A 22,415-nucleotide genomic window follows, 5' to 3' on the forward strand; every position below is an offset into this window, starting at 1 on the left:
TAATTACATGTGAAAGCATTCTCTCTATTAATGTTTCAGTCTGGCAGTTTGTTCTTGAGGTCTTCTGCCACCTAGTGGTCAAAACAAGTAAAGCTATAACAGCTTCAGCCAGTTGGGAAGAAAGATAATAATCTTTGATTAGCCTCAGCCTTTATGTTATGAATTATGCTTGAATAAGGCCTACAATGGTCTACAAGGTCTACAATGGTGAACATTTAAACACATTTGTTCATTCATAAAGTAGCTTTGCTTCCACACATACTCATCTAATAAACTTTGCAAAACTACTTTACAACTGTGCAAAAATAACAACACTTTTGCAAGTACCATTAAAAGCACAGGTCATTTTTATTGTTTTGAGGTGTAAACACAAAAAAGCATGAAACATGACTGTCCCACAGTGCTTCATAAAATGACAAAATAATAAAATGCTATAAAAAAACAAGTCAAACCCCAAAAACATTTCTATGTGCAGAAACTAAATCATGCAAAACAAAACAAAGTCATACACAAGATTGTTTCTGTGCTATCATAACCAGTGTGGCATGTGTAAAGTCAAGAACATGATGTTTAAATGAAGTTAAAGCTATTTTACAGATTCACTGTATATCAAGTTCATGGAAGCAGAACGAAGTGCCTGTTTTGGAATAATGAGATGCTAGTTTTACTGCATGTTTTTGTGTCATAGTGAATCTTGATAAATGAAGACTTCCACAGCTACTAAGACATGATGAACAAAAGCCAGAAAAAAAGTTCCCTTAATGTTCATGATTTCATATCCCCGAAAAAACAAGACTGACTATTTCGGAATTTCCCTTTTAGTCCACTTTATCCACAGGGCTTCAGAGCCACCAGCACAAAGTTTCTTGGAGAAAAGTTCGGATCGAACAGAGGGACGAGCTGACTGTCCACACCTGCAGAGAGTTTTAGTTAGCTTTAGTTGGAGGGGATGCAATGGCACAAAAATGTAACATCAGGTTAATCAATATGTGTCCACTGGCTCACCCTTCTCCTGCAGGTAGATCATCCTGTCCAGCAGCACCAATGTCTCCACCACAGGAGCAAGCAGCAGGGCCAGGCTGAAGTACACCACCACCCGGCCCTGCTGCTTCAGCATGGCCTCCACTCGCTCCGGGTCCAGGGCCAAGTCAGGAGGCAGGCCGACCCGAGGCAGACCCAGACAGGCGTACCTGGGAGGGAACATAGAAGTTAGAGCAGAACATTATGGACAGTTTTCTAAAAATGGCACCAATGAACAAAAACACCCAGAAATCAATACGTCAAAGATTCTGACATTGGTGCTCCTATGGGATAATATTAGAAAAGTCAATGTGCAAGGCAGATATATTCACTGGAAGTAACCCATAAACTGAGCAAATTTCTATGAAAATTGTACTGCATTTTTCTGCATTTATTTGTATTCTCTTTCACTTGCAGATGGCATATCTGAATATACTGAGTTATGCTCTTACTACCACTACATAAAGGAGAAATAAATTGTTTGCTGAACAGTTGTGGTCCAAAAGGAGATATTCACTGTTGCTTGAATTTCATTTGAGAAACAAAACAATACAGCCATGCCAGAGGCCAGATGTCATACATTTGTGTTAAAACTGTGTGAATAATAAAGCCAACACAAGCAAGACATACGTTATTCTTTTAGAAAAACAGTTATACAGACTAGTGCAACACACTGCAAACCTCAATGAGTCTCCTCAATCTGTGCCGTGAGTTTTTTTGTCCAGTTTTTAAACAGCTTTGGGAATTTGCCCCTAGTGTCAGCACTGTCCCATATGGTCTAACTGTGCATAAAGCAATCAAGGCTGCAGTCTTTACTCACTCTGTAAAAGGTAATAAGTGGGCTTTCTTTATGGTCTGGATTCCTGCCCTGCGTAGATCTGGTCTTGCATCCCTGATGAAGGTCTCCAGCATCGCCCGGTAACAGTGTGTCCTCAGCAGCTCACTTTCCTCCCTGAGCCTCCGTATGTAGTCCTCCACCGCATGACACGCCCCCTCTCTCGCCTTGTAGGACAGCTGATGTCCCGGGAGACCTCGCACCCAGGAGCTCATCGGGTAGCCAAACTCTGAGGGAACCGACTCATGGCCCGGTGTCAGTGGAGGGACGGGAGGCACGACCAGTCCTGGAGGGGAGGGGTTCTCTTTGGTTGTGATTTTCATGTAGCAACATGCCACGGAAGTGATGCCGCGAACGTGTGGGCAGTTGACGAAGTGGCGGAGGAGGGTGGTGCTGAGGTCACCGCAGGCGTGGAGACCAGTCAGGACAAAGTCTGGATAGCTTTGCAGGCTGTTGTCCTCAGGGCTTACATCCTCCTGATAAACAGGCTGGACGCATGAGCAGCAGGTTTCATTGGATGACTCCTCTTCAGATTCAGTCTTATTTGAGTCTTGTGAATGAGCATTAGAATGTGCGGAGCCATGAGATGGTGAAGTCTGGACCCCATGAGAGCGCCCCTGACGCTTAGAGCCCCGTAGTCTCTTTTTGCTGGGACCAGACGGAGTAGAGGAACCTTCGCTGACACAACCTGCAGCTCTGAGCTGCATAATGAAAGCTTCCCATGGTGCCTTTGGGTTTACCCATCCAGCCACATGGCGAGGAGAGGACTGAGATACTGGGAGCCGAGAGGAGCAGTTCTAAGAAGAAGAAAGATGTACATTAATATTTATGTTGGTGCAATTTATGGCAGAAAGTGAAACGACAATTTCAACTCTCAAGATGCTATAGTACACATTTTTAAATTAACAGTATATCAATTGTAGCAGTGAAGGAGGGTGTGTAATAGATTTTAGGTCATTGTTTTGGTGATACAACTTGCAACTTAATTTTTATTTCATTCTCACCACAGCTGTTTAATAAAAAAGGCTGGAAAACAGTGTACATTACCAACAATGCACCAATCAGCACACAGTTGGAGACAGGCAGATGAAGAGAGTGGAACAGATAGCAGCTAAAGAGTAAGATGCTTTTCTGTGAGGAAAGGGTTCCCCAAATCATCCTGAAGGTTGATGATGCTGAATTAATGTTTTAAATTTATATATTTTTGCGCAATTCCCAAAATGTCTATTGATAACACCTTTAAAATAGGGATCAACTCCAGAAAAGTATGGAAATACAACAACAACTACTATGGGAGAGAAAACTGTACATGTTAATAAATAAGACTCAGAGATCATCTTGCAAAAAGCTTTCATATTTCTTTTTTAGGAACCAAGACTAATAGTGTGCAACAGGTTTAGAAAATCACCAACCTTTTTCTGATTTTCCTTCTCCAATGCCCAAATCAGCTGTCCGTCAAACCTGGATGCCATAGTAACGAGGGTGTGATCAGCCTCAATGGCAGTGACAGACAGTCCGAGCCCAAAGGACAGGAAACGAGTCAGATGACCCTGTTTAGAGCAAAGTGGTGGACAAGACTCACTGTTTAATGTGTGATGATCTACTGCTTTCAGTCAAATTTTGAACGTACTTGGACATCATGGTAGGTAATTTCATTCTCGAGAATCATTAAATGTTGTCTTAGTGAAGCTGATGTACTGATATGATGTGCTGATATGTTAAACACAATAATTCACAGCAGCCTGTGATTAATACCTGCCCAGAGCCAACATCAACCACTCTGTTGCAGCCAGTCTGGTCACAAAGTTGTTTCACCAGCTGAGAATAAACACAAAACAAAACAAAAAACAGATTCAAAGCACACTTAATCAATAAATCACGTTCTAACATTTCATTTAAGAAGCAGCAACCATGGAAAACAACAAATCCTGTACCATGCCCAGCTTCCGGATCTCATGCTGTTTCTTGGGTTTAACGTGTTTCCTGAATATGTGGCCCAGTAGTGAGCTCTGACTCTGGTTTTCTTGGAACTCTTCAGGCTTCGTCGAGCTGGCCACCCTGACTTGCTCATGCCTGCACTCTCTGGGAAAAGCCAGGGCATGAGCTGTGGCACGGAAAGCCAAGAGGGACAGAGGCCACACCGAAGGATATCTGTAAATGACAAAGGCGTTGTATTTATTATTTACCTCACTAGGCGGGCATTTTGCATTGAATATGACTGTGTATAGAAGGGAGAAAACATTTATTGATTGTTTCCTTTTTGACACCTTCTAAGGTCCTTTTGAGGGATCTGAAATTAAAGTTTTTAAAGACTTTTGCAAACCAAAAGGTTTTTGAACTTGCAGATTTTTTGCCATACGTCACAAAAACACACCACACTACCATTTCTTGGTACAGTGGTGAGCAGAAAGCCAAAGAAAAGCAAAATTATTCCTGTAAATTTGCAATGTTATGTATTAACTTTCTGCTGTTTTGTGCTTCATGCTCATGTCTCCTATCCTAATTCTGTTGCTGTTGGCATGTGCAACTTGCTTTAAGACTTGCAAATGCTTAAAAATAATCCAGCAGTACCTCCTGTCTTCATTGGTGGCATCCAAAAATAAGTCTGCAATCTGCGGATATGACAACTCCTGCAGCACAGCCTGCCAACTGCTGGGTAGTGTTTGCCAGAGATCTTCAGTAAAGAACTCCTGGTGGGAGAAAAACACAGATATTTACAGGAAAACCTAAAAATGATGGGATATTACATTCAGCTAGCAGTGAACTATGCAAACCAATTCAATTTCATATTCTGATTCTCAATACAAACGAAAAACTACACGAGTTCATAATCAGATCTTAATGATTTACTGGTGTTCAAAGTGAGAGGGCAGTGAAATCAGGTGACGTCAACTTGGAAGCACATGTTTGACAAAGGCACACAGTCGGACCGTAAAATGAAAAAATATGTAATAACAATGTGTTGCCATGGGAGCTTTAAGTCTCCATGTCCACGTTTGTTTTTTTCAGTCTCTGCTGCAAAAGAACAAGACAAGCTACAAACTGTAGCAATGGAAGAAAGCTCTATACGCACAATTATATAGGAGTCGGACAGATGTTTGTACTGGGACAGAAACGTGGTGAGTCTTTTCGCCAGTTCTCTCTGTTGCTCTGCTGAGAAACTCGCTGTAAACATCTCCACATCTTGTACGGTTGACAGTTCAACTGACATGAGACTTGAAGGGAAGCTAATGCTAGCATACGCTAACTTGGTAAACGCTGTGTTATTTTTCCTGCTACGACGAAGCGTGTCTAAAATACCGACATAATTACCAGCTCACTCTTAAAATCACATTTATAACGCAAACCTCGTGCTATTTAAAAATGGGGCTGCGTTCAACCATTAGCTAGCTTCTCTAGCTAACTATAACTTTGTTGAATGACGATGCGTTTAATAGCGTCCAGTAACTTTCAATTTAGTTTATGGGCAGTTTAATTAAATTCAAAATTGTAAGTCAAATGTTGTGTAGCAAAATTGTCTTCGGATTGTTATTGATGGTTGAAATTGTTCAACAGTATTGAAAACTATCGGTATTCCACTGATGTCTAATGAGATAAACCAGTAAACTGTTCGTTTAAGTATTTGTCATATCATATCTGTCAAACTGTACTTAAAGGCAACATAACCCGGATGTTGATCGTTTGGTGTGACTAGGAAGAGTCGTGTGGTACCAGTGTGCAGCAGGTATGTTTTTCACGACGTTAATTTAAATATTCGATACAGTGGACTTCTGCGTATCAACATGTGAATGTCCATGAACAGGTTTTGCTAAATTTTCCATTTAGGAACTGTCATGTTCACCAGGTGATCCACAAGATTAGCATTAGCATGAGCTAGCTAATGTTAGCATGTGTTATCGTCAACAGTTGCTATCTGACATTTACATCAAAACTGAAAGTGGCATCTAGCAACCTGAAATAGTTTTTTATTTTTAAAACTTATTAACTAATTAGAGTAGCAACTTCTCAATTCCTTCTCTGTAGAGCCTTGTGCCAGTTGCTTGTAAATCATTTGTGCAGTTAAGCTTAAAAGTGACTCCATGTCGGTTGTTTAAATCAAAGTAAGACATTGGAAATCCCCAGGTGTCTGGCATAAATGGCATGTGGTATCAAGACGTTTCAGCTTATTCTATCTATATATCTATCTATCTGTCTATCTATCTATCTATCTATCTACATATATACTAGTCAAAAAGTGATTGTGTTTTTATGTTTGCTTTGCAGGATGACACATTTAAACTGGTTTTGGCTCATACAGAGTGGACTACAAAGGACAAAGAGCTGTTGAGGCAGTCAACATAAGAACACCTACAAAACAGTTTTGTGTGAAAGTGGGTTTAGAAATCATTACATAGGTGTAAATATGTCGGACCACAGTTCTGAAATGTCCCCTTTTAATTATACTGAGCAGAGGAGTTCGACAGCAAAGCGAAAGAAGAAAAACAAGTTGTTCTATAGAAAGATGCAGTATTTAAAGGGAAATGGTTACGTAGCTGGTCAACACAAATCCAACCACCCCAAAGTTGACTCTGGACATGACCAAACTCCACACCAAAATGGACCTTCTACGAAAGGCCCACCATCTTCCTCTTCCACACAAAACAATGGTTTACCTTATCAAGCCAGCACAGCCAGGCCTTCAGCATCTACACACGGCATGCCTTCCTTGACCATCACTGTTTTCAACCAAGACAGCCATGAAAAACCAAAGGAACCTGTGAACCCAACATCTACAACCACCGGCCCCAGTCTTTCAGTATCAAACAGCCATAAGCCCACCGCCCCATCAGCAGGAATTCCCACTAAGTACCTCGCTATTGACTGTGAGATGGTGGGAGCGGGACCACAAGGGAGCATCAGCCAGCTTGCACGTTGTAGTATAGTGTCCTACGAAGGAGATGTGGTCTATGATAAGTTCATCAAGCCCAGCATGCCTGTCACTGACTACCGTACCCGATGGAGTGGCATTCGACGCAGTGATCTCGTCAACGCCACACCATACGCAGAGGCCAGGAAGGAGGTAAGAAGACCTGCATTGTGAAGTAATTTGCAACAGGTCATTCTTTTATTATGTGAATGTTGTCTCAGCACTGTCTTACTGCAGTATAATGAAGTAATGAAGTAGTTACTATTATTTACCTTTTTCCCCACTGTTCTTTACCTGCACAAATTACTGCAAAATTATAGAGGCACTTCAGAATTAGATTTTTAATTTCAATTCTTTCCGTGGTGTTTATCATGTAGATTTAGCATGGAGTCTATGAAATGTTGGACAATCGTAAAAGTACAAATTTTCAAAGTTACACGACTGAAATTACTGGATGTTTGAAATTTTTGTTTGGGAAAGTTCAGATCTTCTACAGGGATGACTACAGCAAACACTACAATGCAACAGTCACTGCTATTTTGTTACTCCCTCTGAATCAACCAGGACAACCAGTGCATAAAAAAGTCATTAGCATTTGAGTAGAAAAAGTAATTGAGGGTCCAATGGGTTTAGCTGATAGAAATGTAAGTGGTCGCCTTTGATGCAGGTCCTTCCCCCATTCTTCTCCCCCCTTTCCTGTCTTCCTCTCTCTACTGTCCAGTCAGTGAAGCTAAAAGGCAAAAGAAAATAAATAAATCTAAAAGTGAACCAGACGAATTTCTAGCGACTGGCAAAAATGGAGATACTACACAATGTCTTACAAATATTTAGTGAAAAGATTGTGAAAAGACAAGCTTATAGAAAAAGAGAAGTTAATATTAATATTGTGCCCTATGAAGGAACAAGACGTTCTTAGAGGTACGAATGCTGGGAAACACCAAGATTAGAACTGTGCAGCAGAAAAGTGCACATTGCCGTCATCGATCCTTGTTGCACTGCAAAACATTGCAAGTTGTCAGATAAGACAGCAAAGGTCATACAAAAGGTGGAGATAATATTTGTAGATTTCCATCATTTGAATCACTATGTAACATGAACTTTGCAACTCCAGGATGATAGAAGCGTTTCTTATCAGTGTGAATTTCTATACACTGATTGCAGCGTGGTGCTGTTGTTTCTCTGTTTGTCCTTTTCTGCTTAACTTTGGATCTCTATTTTTGTCTCATTGAACCTGTTTTAATCGTATTTTATTCAGGAGTTTGCTGCATTAAGTGACAAAGTACACAAAGATGGACTGCTACGCTGTTACTAATATTTGAAATTCATATTAGCCTTTGCTTTGCTTTTTGGTTAATGTGAAATTATTGATCTTGTATGTGTTTTTGTGATTGAGTTTTTCATTTACAAGTTGTTGGTTTTTTTGAATTTGTTTACTGTAAATAGTACAGTAATAATAACAATGATAAAGACATAAATCCTTGCTGTGACGAACTTAACTTTGCCTAACTTTTTTCTTACCAAGTAAAGCAAATCGAAAAAATTAAGATGGATAGATAGATAGATACTTTATTAATCTCAAGGGAAATTCACATTTCTCCAACTGTCACAGTACAGTTTAAGTCTAAAAGCATTGGTTAAACTATTCAATGTATTTACACTCTATTTACAGCTCACACTGTAAAAATCTAATGATTTCGGTAATTGAAATGTTTTATCTGTTACTAATGTAGATACTGAAGCTGATCAATGGGAAGGTGGTGATCGGCCATGCCATCCACAATGACTTCAAGGTCCTCAGTTACTGTCACGCCAATGCCTTGACCAGGGATACATCCCGAATCCCTCTGCTCAACCAGAGGGCCGGCTTTCCTGAGAATCAGTGTGCTTCACTGAAGAGACTCACAAAGGCCATCTTTAACCGTGACATCCAGGTAGGAGAAGTTATCTCTTTGTTTACATGGAGAATGAAAAATGTGTGCAAACAATGGCAATGGAACAGGACTACAGTTAAATATACCTTGTCATGGTTTCCTAAATGTTACCATCATGATGAAATCATCCTTTCTTGTGTCCTCAGACCGGGAAAAGGGGCCACTCTTCTGTGGAGGATGCTAGAGCTTCTATGGCACTTTACAAAGTGGTGGAAGCGGAGTGGGAGGGGAAACTTTCCTACAAATCACACACCAGTTAGTGCCATTTTTGGGCAGACCACGAGGGAATAAACTCATTTTAAATGAATATTTGAATGACTCGCTCAGAGTTTTACTGTCCTGTTGGCACGCAAGTGAAGGAACGAAGAAAACCGTACCTGATCATGTGGTATACTGGACAAACCTCAACCAGCAGCCTGAAATTTAAAACTGTTCTATTACCATGGGAGAGGAAGCATATGAATAACTGCTGAAGCAGGCATTTTGCTGTGACCTTTAGCTTCAGATGTTACATTCTTTCTCAGGGTTTACAATGTGTTAAAATGGTGCTCCTGCCACTTGGGGGCAGTCATGTCTTTCCAGCAAAAATATTGAAATAGAATCTATAATTAAAAAAAAAAAAACCCTCACTATTTTCAAGCTTTCATAATAGAACTGCTTTTAGTCATGACAGCAGTTTAGCTGTCTTTGGACTATGTTCAACTCAGTCTTGTTACAACACAAAGGTATTAGTATCTTGCCATTTAAACACTGATGCTGTTGAAAAAGCTTCAGCATGTGTCACTCGATTATTATGAATCAGAAATTGAGAGATAATACTGTCATACTTTTGGGTTTTATTTTTCAGGGCCATTGGTGGAATTTCAGAAAATGACAAATTTTATCTAACTAAGCAGAAGTTTAACTAATTTCTTAATGTTGGTTTTAGAAACGGCTAATCCAAGCATACATGAGTATAAAGTATGCACTGTTTCAGTTGATGGTGCATATTATTGGAGGAAAATAAGGAGTTTTTTTTCATTTTTATTTTTTAACTTTTTTACCAGTTTCTAAATGTGGTATTATGGAAAGTGAAACTAGTTACTGTCAGACTTCGCACAGTTTCCTGTGCAATGTCAGACAAATTCAGCTGTCCACTCTGCCATCAGCTTGGTCTTAATCTGAATAAATCATTACAACAATTTTATGGCATTAGAATAAGTACCGTGATGAAGCCAGATTTATTGGCATAACTTGCAGATTGTCTAATGATTAAGTGCGCAGAACAGTAAACATTAAACTTTTACTTTGCAGAAATCATTCAGCTCCACTTCTTGCTGTCATCGTCACGTTACATTTAGAAATAGGCGATACTCTCAGTTTCCAGTTGATGTACTGAGATTTGTTTATGATACTTTGTACTGCCTATTTGTATCGGTGACAGCAGACGTATCGTTAACACCTCTTATTATAATACAGTGAACAGCACCACAAACGACAGCTTTGCATATGACTTATTAAAATAGAAAAACAAACCTTCACCAAGGTACTGCTTATAGCAGGACTCTTATATTAGAATGCGTTACTTTTAGCAAGGTGTACTTAAAAATGTCTCCAACTGGTGCTGCATATTGTGACATGAGCCATCTGGTGTTCAGGATCAAAGTTGAAATGTGTATTTTCTTGTTTTTGAAGACTGGATTAGGACAAATCCGAATGTCTCAGCTGAGTGAAATGGGCCGTGAACAGTTTTTTTGTTTGGTAATCTTATCCAAATTAATAATGCCTTTCTTGTTGCTTGAGAATTGTTTACTGTTCAGATTTTCACTGTGAGTACGAATCTTTGTAAAGTGATAAAGGCTGCACATAGCTGTCACAATAAAGTAAGAAAAAAAAAAGAAAACTCAACATTGTCATTGTTGCTAATATACAGCAAATTTTGCTTGTTGACGCTCACACCTGATTGTGGAAAAAACCCACATACAATGAGTATTGAAACTACATTTTTTTTAACTTTTGGTACCATCTGAAACTGAATTTGTTTAGACAGCATACAGGATTTGAGAACTTTTTAATTAAAAGAAGGGTTTTGTAGCAACAAGGCTGTACTTTGGCAGCATGGTACTTTGAGCTAAATGCAGATGTCACTAACGATGCGAATGTCATGTGTAGCAGGTATATTGTTTATCATCATAGGTCACTGTGTTAGCATGCTAACATTAGCCCTTGAGTACAAATAGAGTTGCGGCTGACGGTGATGACATTGGTTTTGTATGTAGTTGGTCAAAAACCATAGTGTAGTACAAACTGAATTTTCAGTTCATCAGAAAAATCGTATCAGCGGTCATTGATGTTAAAAAATATTTCACAGAGAGTTACCATTAGTCATTAGGGTTTATCCTCTTGCAACCATGCATACAAGATTTTATGGGTAATTCCTCCAACAAGTCATTTATATCAACATTAACTTGGAGGTGTTACAGGAAAAGTAATTGGGGTCAGCAGGCTTGATTCTCTCGGGACCATGAATATATGTACTAAATTTCAAGGCAATTCATCCATAAGCTGTTGATATTGCTTTTTACCTAAACTAAAGTGGTGGTCTAACCAATCAAATGTATCGATATCAAAGCTCAGGAATGATTTTTCCACTAATATCAGAATATTTCAGTCAATCTGTTGCTCCACTTGTTAAGTGTTGCAGTTCATTTCACCACCTGCCCCAGTTAGTAGTATACGTCTCAAACCTCAACTACCACTTTCAAAATTATTTTGACATAAGAGATGAGGATCAGATATTGATTTGACAAACTGAAGTTATCTAGTGTTAATTTCAGTCTCCCAGACCAACCCCTCCACAGAGCTCATCATCATCAGCTCCATCACTGAGTTCCTTCCACTGACAGACTTATGTCCTAAGCTGGTATAAACATGCCATTTTTCCACAGTCTCACGCTGCTCCACTTTATGTCTCCTCTGGCAACTGTTTGTCCTTAAAGGTGAGCGTATCAGCACTATTTCCCTGCTGTGAATTCAACACCAGCACATTAATTATACAGCATGCCATCCTTCCAGAAAAGACACAACTGCTGGCAAGGGAATGTCATTAAAGAGGTAGAAATGCACCAAACATCGCAGGCGGCACTAACTTGCAATGATTCTCCAGCACAAAAAACAAATACGTCCCAAAACGGCGTGCAGTCATGTTTTGAAATCTCAGCAATCACAACACTGATTTATAACCTCCTGCTCACATTTGGTCTTTTTCAATAGCACAAATCATATTATTAAATTAACAGTGCATCAAATCTCTGTGTAATGTGAACATGGTTGCTTGAAATGACAAACCCACAGAGAATTATCCCCCAACTCTGCAGGCCCATGTCGACTCTACGGGGCTTTTGAGCATCTGTCAGCTCATTGTTTTGGTTTTCCAGCTGGCATTTTTCCTAATGGTTGCTCTGGGTTTTGCAGTGGCCCAAAAAGACCACAATTATGAAATAGATGTCTATAAAAACTGCTAATACGACACCTCCAATCGCTCCAATGTTTTTATTTGTGCGTGTTGCAAAGTCATGGGCCAAATTGGCGCAGTCGGCTGGAGCATGTGCAGTGAGCTGAACAATGCAGAAGAACACCTTGAAGCTAGAAAATGTTGGGGCTTAAACGTCCATCGATTGATTTTCATATATTTATTCATTTTCAAAAAGTTTTGAAAAAGTACAAAAACTCAGATTTTCCCAATTTGGCTGCTTCAAATGAAGTGCGTCTAAGGCCTTCAGGCACTAAGTAACCCTGGACTTCCTTGGCCTTTGGGTTGCAGACAGGGTTGGGGAAAAAATGCGATCGAATCCATTCTCTAGTCTAGATTATCGCATACTCCTTATCCCCTCCTAATCTCTTTGTGTCGGGGCAGTAAAGTGAATAATTAGATTCTATTCCCTGTTATTAGCTCCGTAAATGAAAGCCAGAGATTAAAAGGCAAAAGAGGCTTTGGATTTTGTTCCGTGGCTGCATTGAGTTTCATATCTTAAAAGCAAGTTTTCCTCCTCATATGTGAGGTTAAGTAACAAATGAAAATAATCATTTGGCATGCTGATTCTTTGGTGTTTAAGCTTTCAATAAATGCTCTTCCACAATATTTATTCTAAATACTATTCTCGAAATTTGAAATGAAAGAAGATTAAATGATCACCTGCTGTATTAATAATGTCTTGAAATACATGAAAGAGCACTGCTGGTCTCATTAGGCAATACACTATGGATTTTATGGGATTTATTGCCCCCTGGGTCAAGTTATTGGGAGCTAGACTCTGCAGATTACCCTTTCCATGCACACAACACACACTGAACATATTAGTCATGGCCCAGCATCAGCTCTATGTGAATAATTCGGTTTTTATTATTCACTGCCAAGCGATCAGGAATTTGTCCATTTTGCAGATTGCTTGTTAACCTTACATGTACAGAACATACAGTGAGCACAGTATGGGGTGGTCACAGGATCAGCAAATGGAAGCATAGAGGCTCTTATATACTGACATGTATGAAAGCTATCCAGAGGTAAATCTCTAGAACAAACGACTGTTGGTTATTTGGACCCAAGTTTCGAGGCTATCAAATACAAACATGTTTAAAAATGCATAGCAACATTAAGAGAAAGCATTACTACTCTAATTCTCCCCTTAATTTAAGGTGTGCAGTTAGCACTGAAGTATCCAACAATAGATTGAGATGTCAATTGATGATGTCCACGACTGCGGCTCCTCTGCAAGATTAATCTGTCTCATAGAATAATCCTTTTTTTTAAAGCTCCACTCATCAATATGTAAGGAGAAATAGGTCAGTCGCAGTGATAAACCCCCAGAGCCTTCAAGTGGGAAAGAGTCAACTTGCATGACCCCTGAATTATATTAATGTGGACATTTTCTGAGTTCACACCTTGTAAAGCTGCTGTGTTGTAAAAATGTCACAACCAATTGGAGTAATTAGAAGTTACTATCATTTTTCATTTTTATGTTACTTTTAAACTTGCATGTGTTTTTTAAAGCCATTGATAATTGTCAAAATTTAGTTTTTCATGCTACAGTCGTCTCATGGCCTCAACCCGTGCATCCCAAATGTACATATAATGCACTGATCCTCCCATGTTGAATATTTGATTACAGAAGTTCCATTTAGTAGCACCAATATTATTGATCTTAGCAGCTATTTATCCTTTTACAGTTTCTGGCATATTAACGTATGGTTTGGTGTCACTACTCTCATCATCCTCATTTTCAGAGAAAACCTATGGTACACTACCAAAACTTAAGAGATCTGCTGGTGAAGATGGTAGAATCACCACCTTAGTATAGTGGAGGGGTTTGTGTGTCCCTGTGATTCTGGGAGTTGTCTTGTCGGGGGCAATAGCCCCGGGTAAGGTCTTTTAAGGCAAATTGGTCCTTGGGGATTGGCCAGACTACGAGTGATTCAAAGGCTTCAATAAATTTGCGGAAAAGAAACTGCAGCACCTTGCCCGGAATAGGGAAACTGGGGCCCCCTTCTGGAGTCAGGCCCAGGAGGGGAGATCACCAGCAAGTGTCTGGTGGCCAACCATGATCCATGGGACTTGGCTGAGCATAACCTAATAAAACAACATGGAGTTGCTGCCCAGACTTACACCCTGTAGTTGGTGGGCACAAGCTGGACAGCAGGCAAATGAAGGCACCGAGGCCTGTGGATCCCTGGCATGGTAGACTTTTTCTTTTTGAGCAAGTATCAGATATTTTTCTGTAGTTTGGTGGAGACCTATGGGAGTGCAATGCATTCATTAAAGGACTATCTCTTAATTACAGAAATTATTTGTTAGCTTTGACATCCTTATCCTGCAGCCATAGAAACTGATGTTATTGGTTGCTGTAGTAGCTAGGTTTGACTCAGGGTGCTAATAAGTGTATTCATAGTTCAAATGTTGATGTCAAAATTGGAACCATATCTGGTTTAATCATTATTATCAGTCCGTATCCAAAGCATCAAATGAAAGATGAAATAAAAGTTAGCCAAATCAGGAAGCCAAAGCAAGAGCTTGTTATTTTATGATTGTATTGGCTGGTGCTGTTTGGGATCTTATGAGATACCAATACAATGATGCTAGTTATTGATAAAGCAGAAAACGTGTCCTTTTTTTCTTACTCCAATGTGCTTTCAGGTGATTTCAGATGTTTGGTATGCTGAAGGTATAGATTAACAACTGACATGATTTTTAAAGGTTGTGATCTTCCATGTACTTAGAGCTACCATGCCAGGGATCAGCATGCTTTGATGTCCACCCTTGCCTGCTGTCCAGTTTCATCTGACCCATACACCTATCCCAGCAAGTGGTGACTCTTAGGCTGTGCCTGGTCGAGCCCTGTGGAGTGTTGGCCACCACATGTTTAAGGGCAAGCTCTCCTCCTAGACCTGGAAGAGGTCATGGTCTCTCTGTTTAAGGCAAGGCATCAAATCACCATCTTTATCAGTTCATAGAGAGTCTTTAAATTGCTTTTTGTCTGGCCTCACTTCTAGAACCAGTTTGGGACAGGACATGGCACCAGGGGACACTGCCAACCAACAACCCTAGAATCAGAGACACATAAACTCCACTGTAATAAGGTGGTGATATTTTACATTTACTGGAAACAGGTGGATTGCTGCCTCAAGTGAGAGAGTTTAAGTATCTTGGAAACTTGTTCACAAGTGCTGGGAAAATGGAGCCTTGAATGAAAGATGGATTGGGGGATATCAGCAGCAATGTGGGTGTTGCACCTGACCGTCATGGTGAAGACTTCAAAATTTACCAGTTGCTCAAGAGTTCTGGGTAATGACTGAATGAACAAGATTGCAGATAGGAGTGGCTGATAACAGTGACTAGGGTTGGCTTTTGAGATTGGGTAAGTTTGGACATCCAGAGGAAGATAGGAGTAGAATCTCCTCAAAAAGAGCCAGCTAAAGTGGTTTGGGCATCTGATTAGGATGCCTTCTGGGTGCTTTTCATTGAAAATGTTTAGAGCATTACCAACTGGTTAGACCCAGAAGTTGCTGGAGTAACTGGGTATCTCAACTGGCCTGGGACCACCCTGGGATCCCCCATGAGGAGCTGGAAAATGTTGCTGGGAAGAGGGACATCTAGAATGCCCTGCTGAGCCTGCTGCCACCACAGAATGGAAGAAACTGGGTGAATTGATGGATGGCATTTTTAAAAGATCAAGACCTATCAGAGATTTTTTTAAAACAGTTTCTGTTAACCTAGTGGCCATAAAAGTTAGTTACTGCAGCTTTAACCTTCATTTATTATTTGCCTAAAATAGGATAGCTCAAGGACAATACACAACATACCTCATTATATGAAATCATAATAATGGGAACCTCCCACCAGCTCTTGTTTACTGACAAGACGTCAAAAAAAAATCATTGATTAGCACCCTCGTTAATCATTTGTTCAGCTCTCAGCAGGGATTATGATTTTCCAGGAAGGAGGAGATGGAGGAGGAGGGGTGGGGGGTTTCTCGGTCTTTTAACACCGCTTCCATCCCAGTTTCTCCTCTCTTCACCTCCTCTCATCTCGGCGGTCGGGAAGGACACAAGCCAAAGCCTCTGTCCCTCTCCAGCTGAACGAGAAGCGGTCTGTCGCTTCAGCTCTGAGACGCTGCTGGAGGAAATTTTTGGTCGGAAAGCAGACAATAAGAGCTGCACCTGTCCGGAGGCTGCTTCTGGAAGACAGCGAGGCGCAACTTCTGCAAAACGACACCGAGAGTTGTTGAAAATGAAGTGAGTCTGTCTAATTTATTGCATTAGGGCAGATTATGACTACGAAGTCGCGCTTTTATGTGTTCGATTTCTAATTGTGTTATCAAGATTAAGTTTCATCCCCTTTGCCTAACTGTGCATGCATTTCTATTTCGGAAAAGGCTGCAAGAGCATCTAAGCATCGTTTATCACATTTTTGTGACAGTTACACGTCTTAGATCATTTTCATGCTGTATATGCAGATATGAAGTACCGCGTTGACAGCATCAGTTGTCACCTGCTGCAGAATCATAATATACTCCCACAGCGGTTCTCAGTGAAAACACATGGACAAGGGTGGATAGAGATGCTCTGTCTAAAATTAACGATACCAAAATGAAGATACTCCAATACAAGAAGTGTAAAATGTGTGTGATATCATATTTCTAAGTGTTATATTGTTTGGTTTTCACTAAGGAGCATTTTAAAGTTGCAGGAAATTTGGAAATATTTTTCAAAATGGATTTTCATTGTTATTTAGGCTTTAGTAGATCCATTTCTGGCTTGAAGTTTTAGAACACTTCTATTTTCAAAGATTTTATTGAAATTTATGCAGATCAATGCCCCTGTGTAATCTGAAATTAAGCACAGAATAAAAAAAGGAAACACAATTTAATCTAAATTTGGACTCATTAAAGCAGCCACCTTTGCAGCTGTCAGCTGAACACTCTCTTGGCATTCTTCATACACTGGAAATGAAATACTGCTCACAAAGGTCTCACCAGCACTGTTGCCAAAGTTTCCACAAAGGTGTTGCACTTGTTGGTTGCTTTGTCTTTACCCTTCTGTCTAGTTCCAACTCAGCTGAAGATGGTTTCATTCTGGAGACTGTTCTGGGCTTGTTCTTTTCTTTTATTATTCCGACATAACCTGCAGGTTCTCCTTCTGTATTTCTTTGTTAACTGCCCTTTAATTGCCATTATTATATCAATATGCTAATTTGTGCAATGTATCACTGTCCAAACAGTGCTCAGAGGGTGGAGATTGTCAGTCATCCAGGTCATTCTAATCCTAAATCCTTCAAAAGAAAGCAAACTGACTTTTTTTTTTTTTTTTTTTTGGATTCTTAGATACGTTTCTCTCCTCCAAGAAGCTTATTCGGTTTACTGAAAACTGAGAAAGCCTATTGGACGATAGACAAAACATCTTCAAGAACCAAAAAGAAGTCCAGTTGCTTTCTACTGAAGCTCTTGGGGTCAGTGGGTATTGAACACAGTCTGTTCCATATCTGCTTGCTTTGTATGTCATCAGCTAAAGTCCAGACACCTGTGGGAATTGTTTGTTTGCAGCAGCTTTCAAGGTGTAACTTAGTTCCATTTCTGCAGCAAAGTTGCAAGTCGTTATCCCGTTCCTTCTCCTCTGAAAAAGTCATTTTTGACATTTGCAGTGTTTCTGTTTTTAATTATTTAAACTCTGGCAGCTTGTTTCATTTTATATAATTCTTGCCCAGTTTAAATGACAACAAAGCTGGAAAACGAAGGTGTTCCAAAGTTTTGACCATTAGTATAGGCTAATAATCATATTCTTGTCAAACCAGAGTAGTAGAGTAAAAATTCAACATTTCCATCTGGCATGTGGCAGAAGTAATCTGAGACTATCACAAGTAAAACTGAAAAAAAAAGTTTACCAAATTTAAACTGCAAGTCTCTCAGTGGAAACTTATATTGATACAATACCAGATGTAAACACACATTTACCGGAGAACTGATTGAGACATTATTGTTCAAGCGCAGTAGCAGTAACTGTACAATTAGTGCGTTTAAACTCACTAGGACTTTAACTATTAAAATACTGTCAGTATTAATGCAGTTTTACATAAACACAAAATATCATGAGGCTTTTGTGCAATTTTTTTTCTCTCAAAAACCTGCATTCTGGATGGACTGTTGTCTTTACAGCCAGACTTACCAGCATCCAACCAATCAATGTAAGCTCAGATGTAGCTGTTTGATAGCCCATAGCCCTGAGCATATAAGTGGCTTAAGGATACTGTATCCCATATAAAGCCTAACTGTGGCTGTGACTTAGTTATGATGACAAGATGAAGACTGTGGAAAGTCTGCACTGGTCTGTTGTAAAAATGAAAGCAGATACGATCACTTTGGAGATGCAGTGCATGCTGTTGTTAAAGTTTAGTATTCAGATATGGTGCCTCCTGATTTAGCAGTGACATCCTTCACAAATATCAAAAGCAATGTGTAAGCATTTGGACATTTACCAGACTGAAACCAAACAATACCAGTATGTTTGCGTCCATAATGAGTGAGCAGAGTAGGAACTGTAGCCTTGGCACTGTCCTGCACTTAAGTATTGATATGAGTAAGAAAATGAGACACGAGTTTCATGAGTGAGTTTAATTATAGACTGCAGATCTTAAATAAAACAGAAGAGGTCACAGCCAAAGCTGATAATGATACCGTGTTTCTAAAGAACAGAGATGTCACTCACTGAATGTGTGAGTGTTTTCAAAGACAGGATTTAAGTCTTCAAATACACCTGGCTTTGCACTGTGTGACTAATTAAAGTCAGCAGGCACTTGTTAACAAAAGCCACATGACACACCGTACGTGGACTACAATACATGAAAGCCACTGATAATGAACAGCAGCACTGAATGTGCTTACACCCAGAAAATCTTGCGTTTCAGAACGTCACAGTTCTCTTGTTAGAGGACAAAGTCTTATTTTCAGGAGTTTGAATAGCATCTTTCTGACTGAGTAAACCCAGTAGAGAAGGTGGAAGCATAATGGAAATAAGTTGCTCAAAATATGTTTGGATTCAAAGGATTTTGTACTAAGAAAGAGGTTTTCAGTAAGTACAGAATGTGGTATACATTACCATATTAACATATTAAAGTTTTAGGTGGAACAAAAAGGTTTTTAGATTCACTTCATTTTTAAAAAATTTGTTTTGATTTAAGGATACAGAAAGACTTATCTTATTTCCCAAGATAGAGATCAGATTTTTTCTGCAAGATCTCTCCACATTTCCACAAAGGAAAAGGTTATTTTGAACAAGCTGCGATTTTATGAGCCAAGACAAAAAGCACAAGTGCCAGATACCAGAAACCAGATAGTGTTATATTTAATAATAATATATATTATTTTAAATGTAGAAGATAGTTATGACCTTTATGGAGACAATGATTTGGAAAATGTTAGACTGATGGTCTTGAGTTTATAATGGCCATTAAACTCTGATTTGCATGCATCCTATTTTCTTTGGGGTTTAATAATATCACAATATTGGACCTCAGTTTCATATTAAGGTGGTGACATCTGATAATCAAAGCCACAGTATGCAGGATCGTACAAATAAAAAGAGTGAACTAGATTATAAAAGGAAACAATCCAAACCTGAATCTGTCATTTAAAAATAAAGGCTAAATAACCAAAATTCTACCATTTATCAGAGCCCTATTTGTTAATCATTACACTCATTTTATGTTATGTGCTGTTCCATCAGGAAAAATAACCAATCTAAACCTAAAACTGTGCCTCAACTTTGTCTTATTTGAACAATTTACCAAACACAAACCGTAATCTTTAAACAGATTCGGTCAAAAGCAAAAAATTTGTGCTTCTCTGTGCAAACCTTAAATCCATTAGTGACTCAACCACAACCAACAGCCACGTGCTAAAAATTCAGGAGTTTTTTGGCTGAACTGCCGGCTGTGTTTACACCGAGCACATAGGAGACAACTATAGAAACAAATTAAAAATGTAGGCAGACAGAGCCCTCATTTTCATCCTCCAGTATTGGTAACACCTGTGGGACAAAATATTCCATATACTGATTAAATAATTATTTTAAATTACATTTTTCTATGAATTTAATATAATATGGGATTATAGCTGTGTCATATGATACTCAGGTTCTCTGGAATTTTAGCCATGATTGACTTTAGAGGGCAGTGAAATAGAGCCCACAGTACATTAAAAATTCACAGGAGCAAAAAATGGCCAAAAACTACTTGGGATTCGGCGCTCAGATAGCTCAACAGGTGGAGTGGGTGAACCAGCTACAGTCCCTGACGCAGTGGCCTGGGTTCCATTGTAGCCCTCGTCCCTTTGCTGCAGGTCTTCCCTAGCCTAGCCGCGCTAGACCCATGCTCTGAAGTCGCAAGGGTCTTGGCACAGGGAGGGAGGCGGGCTAAAAGGTTGTCTGTCAAATCACTCTGCAGCAGTTGGGTAGGTATACAACCAATCAGTGCAACGAATAGGCTCCTAGAGCGCAGGAAATCAGAGGATGCGGTAGTTCGGCGAAGCCTTATTTATACAGTCAATGGGTGAAGCTCAAGTATATTACAGACATGTTAACAGAAAGATTATTCAGAGTCGGTGCTAATGGAGCTCAACGACTGTTGTCGTTTTTGTTGTCGACCCTGGCAGAGAACTAAATTCGTTGCCGTGGGTTGTCTAGCGCGGCTAGGCTAGTTGTTTCCGGTTGTTTCTGTCAGAATTGTCGCGCCTCTGTCGTCACTTACGCCCGCCTTCTGACTCTACACTTCATGGTGATTGGTCCGGCCAGTTTTAGGAGCATCCAACCTCGAGCCTTATGGAGGGTAACTACACCCATCCTGGCAGAGAATTAAATTCGTTGCCATGGGTTGTCTAGCGCGGCTCGGCTAGGTCTTCCCCCCTTTCTTCTCCCTATTTTCCGGTCTGCCTCTACACTAACCTGTCAAATAAAGACAAAAATGGCCGAACAAGCTGCTTGAGCGTGAAAGGGTTAAAACTACATCATGTCTTCAATCACACAAATAGGGTATATCAATACATTTGCAAAATCTCTCATTTAAAGCCAATACCGACTAACATAAGACAAACAACACGTGTTCACAACTTGCACAACACGTGTTCACAACTTGCACAGCTGAGGTGCAGACCCAAGTGCATGAAACTGGAGGATGATTTTAGAATTAGATTTTAATCAAATACACAAATGGTTGTAAACATCTGGCAGGCTTTGCAGTGCAGTATGTTGCATGTTTAGGTAGAGCTGTAATGTGTGGCTGCACTCAGTCTGATGTTCTTGTGCTGTCTACCTGCTAGCTCTAGCAATGTGTGTGTCTAGCCTTGAGAAATACTCACGTGATGTGCAGTCCGTGGAGTGCCTGCAGTTAGGCAGGTGTGTAGTGAGACCCTCCAGTCATCTCATGCCGACTGAAAGCAATGATTTGACTGACTTTTTCGCTACCTGTGACATTTTTTCTTTTTGTTTTCAGTGCACTTGAATTACTAATGATTACCCTCAGAATGTAGAAAGACTTTGGCCCAATTAACAAAAAATGCTTCTGGAATACATTGCATACTCTAGCTTTAGCACCATCACCTTTTCTTATTTGATCATAATTCTGTATTACATATTTATTAGTATTACTCATTGCCTATTTTTTCTGTTTCATACCAACTTGCAAAGTGTTTATTCAGATACATGGTGGGTGTCATTTTTACAGTTTCTTAGTTTTAAACTCCACCAGCCTGCTGTGGCTTTTAAATAATTGCTAATACAGTGGGCACTCAGTGGGGGCAGCAGGTCATGCAGCTTTTTCAGGTTGCCTCAATTTCCTCTAACTTCAGAAGGTGTAACTCCTCCGTAGCAGCAGCGGTAAACTTCCAGCAGCTCCTTAAAAAAGTGTCTCAAACTATAATGAGTGCAGACCAGTGCTGTGTTAGCTGTTCTTTTTTTTTTTTTTCCTCACCCTGTCTGATGCGTAAGCCCTTAAAACTCACAGCAGCTATGCCTAATCAGGTTGTGGCACTCAGACTACAACACACATGCACGCACATAGACTCACACGCACACACACACACACACATCTAAACACTAGTAGACAAAGTCTTGTAGCTTATGGCTTTTGTCACCGTTTTAAAACTTTTGCCCTGCGGAACACAGAGTCAGCGACTAATAGCTAATAAGACATGGCTGCAGCTCG

General features: G+C 39.9%; 3 protein-coding genes across 4 annotated transcripts in view; 2 read left to right on the forward strand and 1 right to left on the reverse strand.

Moving 5' to 3' along the window:
• Nucleotides 1-329: 329 nt before the first annotated feature.
• Nucleotides 330-5,289, reverse strand: mettl25b (methyltransferase like 25B). Its single transcript, XM_022206420.2, has 8 exons — nucleotides 4,929-5,289; nucleotides 4,427-4,545; nucleotides 3,790-4,006; nucleotides 3,611-3,673; nucleotides 3,268-3,405; nucleotides 1,841-2,652; nucleotides 1,006-1,190; nucleotides 330-914 (listed from the first exon to the last, which is right to left on the reverse strand). Exons 1-8 carry the CDS (start codon nucleotides 5,064-5,066, stop codon nucleotides 829-831), a joined length of 1,758 nt encoding a protein of 585 aa, XP_022062112.2. The 5' UTR covers nucleotides 5,067-5,289; the 3' UTR covers nucleotides 330-828.
• On the forward strand, nucleotides 4,636-10,574 carry isg20l2 (interferon stimulated exonuclease gene 20-like 2). The gene is made up of 5 exons (XM_022206421.2): nucleotides 4,636-4,974; nucleotides 5,512-5,579; nucleotides 6,119-6,914; nucleotides 8,492-8,692; nucleotides 8,839-10,574. Exons 3-5 carry the CDS (start codon nucleotides 6,258-6,260, stop codon nucleotides 8,950-8,952), a joined length of 972 nt encoding a protein of 323 aa, XP_022062113.1. The 5' UTR covers nucleotides 4,636-4,974; nucleotides 5,512-5,579; nucleotides 6,119-6,257; the 3' UTR covers nucleotides 8,953-10,574.
• Nucleotides 10,575-16,119: 5,545 nt separating this feature from the next.
• The window catches only part of bcan (brevican), a 37,711-nt gene continuing 31,415 nt past the window's right edge, over nucleotides 16,120-22,415 (forward strand). Inside the window, exon 1 of one of the 2 annotated variants that reach the window (XM_051956741.1) lies at nucleotides 16,120-16,459. In XM_051956741.1, the coding sequence (XP_051812701.1) occupies nucleotides 16,455-16,459 (5 nt within the window). In that variant the 5' untranslated portion in view covers nucleotides 16,120-16,454. The remainder of the gene's footprint in view (nucleotides 16,460-22,415) is intronic. The other variant, XM_022206422.2, reaches the window with a different exon arrangement.

The sequence above is a fragment of the Acanthochromis polyacanthus genome, chromosome 12 (assembly GCF_021347895.1).
Source record: "Acanthochromis polyacanthus isolate Apoly-LR-REF ecotype Palm Island chromosome 12, KAUST_Apoly_ChrSc, whole genome shotgun sequence".
Taxonomy (NCBI): Eukaryota; Metazoa; Chordata; class Actinopteri; family Pomacentridae; genus Acanthochromis; species Acanthochromis polyacanthus.